This window comes from Terrapene carolina, unplaced genomic scaffold (genome assembly GCF_002925995.2).
Source record: "Terrapene carolina triunguis isolate 2854851 unplaced genomic scaffold, T_m_triunguis-2.0 Scaffold316, whole genome shotgun sequence".
Classification (NCBI taxonomy): domain Eukaryota; kingdom Metazoa; phylum Chordata; order Testudines; family Emydidae; genus Terrapene; species Terrapene triunguis.
The window spans coordinates 1-3,667 of record NW_020664667.1 but is presented as its reverse complement, the minus strand read 5'-3'; the positions used below and the strand labels follow the sequence as shown (position 1 = coordinate 3,667).

General features: G+C 38.5%; 1 protein-coding gene across 1 annotated transcript; it reads left to right on the top strand.

Moving 5' to 3' along the window:
* Window positions 1-615: 615 nt before the first annotated feature.
* LOC112110511 (olfactory receptor 6F1-like) lies at window positions 616-1,545 on the top strand. The gene has a single exon (XM_024205951.2). It carries the CDS (start codon window positions 616-618, stop codon window positions 1,543-1,545), a length of 930 nt encoding a protein of 309 aa, XP_024061719.2.
* The last annotated feature ends 2,122 nt before the right edge of the window (window positions 1,546-3,667 follow it).

Below are 3,667 nucleotides of genomic sequence, written 5' to 3'. Positions count from 1 at the left end.
CTTTTATAGTTGACAATTAACCAGACATATGTTACACCTGTCATCTTGGTTGACTTCAGTGATCGAACCAAGGACCTGCATAAGTAAAGCCATGAATGCCTATATTTTGAGTGAAAGAACCAAGGGGTTTCTAGCTGTGCCTGTGACAGACTCATAAACTCTGCAGCTTGGGCACAGATAGATATTCATAAAATGCGCTAATCAGTAGATTAGTCGCACACAGACTAGTTGCTTTTGGTGAGTACTTAACTGTTTGATGCTAATCCAGGACCATGAAGATCTGTGTGCCATGAAGATCTGTTTGTAAGACAGGGATCTAGTTATATGTTATGAGATTGTCAAAATCAGGGGCCTAAAATATTTAGGCAACAGTTCCTGTTGTAACTGGGTACCTATTGAGTATTGGGTGCCAAACTCCCTTAGGATCCCCATTGACAGTTCCATCCAAGGACAATAAAACACCCATAATTCTAGTGTTGGAATACTTGACAAGGATCAAGTCCTTATAAAGCCCAATTATCTAACAAAAATGAGCTCTATATGACAAAGTTTGACTACGGGTTTAACTATCTTTTATGGGTCCATTTGTTTCATCAGGTAAAACTTCCAGTATTGATGAGCGAGGAAAATCACACCAGAGTGAAGGAATTCATCCTTCTGGGATTCCCTGGGTCTCAGTATTTGCAACTGTCCCTCTTCATACTCTTTCTCGTCATGTATGTCCTGATCATCACTGGTAATGTGGCCATCATCTTCCTAGTCAGGACCCAGACATGCCTTCAAACCCCCATGTACTACTTCCTCTGCAACTTTGCCTTCCTGGAGATCTGGTTCACCACAGCCTGTGTCCCTAAGACTCTAGCCAATCTTGTGTCTCAAAGCAAATCCATCTCCTTCACCAACTGCCTTCTGCAGATGTATTTTGTCTTCTCCTTTGGCTGTACAGAATACTTCCTCTTGGCTGTCATGGCCTATGACCGCTATCTGGCCATTTGCTACCCATTGCATTATAACACTATTATGAGCAGCACTCTCTCTGTTCAGCTGGCCCTTAGCTCTTGGGTGGGTGGTTTCCTGGTTATTTCCGTGCCAGCAGGTCTGATTGCCAGGTTGTCCTTCTGCGGTCCAAACATCATCAATCACTTCTTTTGTGACATAGCTCCCTGGATAATTCTCTCCTGCACTGACACCTACCTTGTTGAGATGGTCTGTTTCATCATGTTTGCCATCGTCATCCTAGGGTCCTGTGTGATAACCCTGGTATCCTACATTTATATCATCTCCACCATCTTGAAAATCCCCTCATCACGAGGTCGGCAAAGGGCCTTTTCCACCTGCTCTTCCCATCTCACAGTTGTGATTATATGGTTCGGATCCACCATTTTTCTACATGTTAAACCATCCATAGAAACCTCTTTGGAACTAACCAAAATAGTCACCATCTTGAACACAATTGTGACTCCATTGCTAAATCCTTTCATCTATACATTGAGAAACAAAGAGGTCAGAGAGATCTTGAAAAAGGTATTCAGCGGGGGGACTTGAAGTCATTGTAAGATGTCCTGATGGTCACTGATTGAAAACATGGAAAGAGACAATGTCAATCATTTTAATGATGTATTAAAGCCTTAGCAAAGTTACTAGGGTCGTGTCAAACTCATGTAAAAGTATCATCAAAGAACATCACATAAAACTTCTGAGATATGTCAATTTTTATTATTCGTAGCACTATTGTCTGCATTATAATAGTGTTTAGGAACCAAAGTCATGGGCCAGTACCCCATTGTACTAGGTGCTGTACAAAGATAGAACAACAAGATGATCCTGCCCCAAACAGCTTACAATCTAAATATTTGGCAAAAGACAACAGTCTTATACTGACAGATAGATGGGGGAGAACAAAGAAGTAATTAAATGAGAAGATGATACAAAACTACTCAAGATAGTTAAGTCCAAAGCAGACTGTGAAGAGTTACAAAGGGATCTCACAAAACTTGGTGACTAGGCAACAAAATGACAGATAAAAGTCAATGTTGATAAATGCAAAGTAATGCACATTGGAAAACATAATCCCAACTATACATATAAAGTGATGGTGTCTAAATTAGCTTTTACCACTCAAGAAAGAGATCTTGGAGTCACTGAATATTTCTCTGAAAACATCCACTCAATGTGAGCAGCAGCCAAAAAAGTGAACAGGATGTTGGGAATCATTAAGAAAGGAATAGATAACAAGATAGAAAATACCATATTGCCTCTGTATAAATCCACCTTATGCCCATATCTTGAATACTGTATCTAGATGTGGTTGCCCCATCTCAAAAAAGATACATGGAATTGGAAAAGGTGAAGAAAAGGGAAACAAACATAATTAAGGGTATGAAATAGCTTCCATAGTAGAGTAGAGATTAATAAGACTGGGACTTAAAAAATAGACGACTAAGCGGGGATATGATAGAGATCTATGAAATCATGACTGGTGTGGAGAAAGTAAATAAGGAAATGTGATTTACTCTTTCTCATAATACAAGAATTAGGGGTCATGAAATGAAATAAATAGGCAGCAGGTTTAAAACAAACAAAAGGAACTATTTCTTCACACAACAGAATCAACCTGTGGAATTCTTTGCCAGAGGATGTTATGAAGGCCAAGTCTATAACAAATAAATTCATGGAGGATAGGTCCATCAATGGCTATTAGCCAGGATGGGCAGGGATGCAAAACCATGCTCTATGTTCTTATGTTACTGGTAAGAATGACACACATCTCAGCACACTAGCTGCCTAACCATTGTCAAGTTGTTTTGTGTAGGCATGTTATACTAATGCCTTTAGAAACATGATAAATAAATGTCAGTGGTTTTAGTGGCATGTCAAAATGCCATAGTTTTGGAAACATACCAATACATTGCATCCCATTTTTCATGAAAATTATCAGTGACACATCACAGTCTTTTTAAAGACAGTAGAGGTATTTCATTGTCCAAGGAGCATTTTTAGCAACATAACTGAGTGAGGTTAATTTCTGAGATGATTCCAATATTTTGTCATAATAGAGGCATGTCAAATGAAGTCAAAGTTTGCAGAGACGTGCCAAAGTTATTTACAGATTTCTAGAGACAAGTCAAAGATTTATTGTAGCTTCTAATGACATGTCAAAGTCTTTAAATACATTTTAGAGACATGGGAACATCATAGAAATGTCTTCAGATGCATTAAAGCAATGCCAACATTTTAGAGAGAAGTCTTTCTTTCGTCATAATCTTAAATACAAATTGCATCATGTGAAAGTTTGTGGACACATGTCAAATGGATGTTGTAATTATCAGAGCCATGTCCATGTTTTTTTCATAGCTTTCTGAAACATAGCAAAGGTTTTTGGACCAGATGCCCAAAGGTATTTAGGTGCCTAACTGCCACTGAAGTCAATGGGAGTTACACGCCCAAACACCTTTGAAGTCTGGGCTTTCAAGCCTTGTCAAAATTTTGTAATAGAGTTAGAGTTATGTAAAAGTTTGTAGAAGCCTGTCAAATATATATCCAAATGTTGACAGATGTGACAAAGTATTGTCATAGCCTTCAAGTCATGTCCGAGTCTTGTCAAAATTTTTAGTGGCTCTGATCAACGTATTTTAGATTATATCAAAATTATGTCAATGGATGTGGT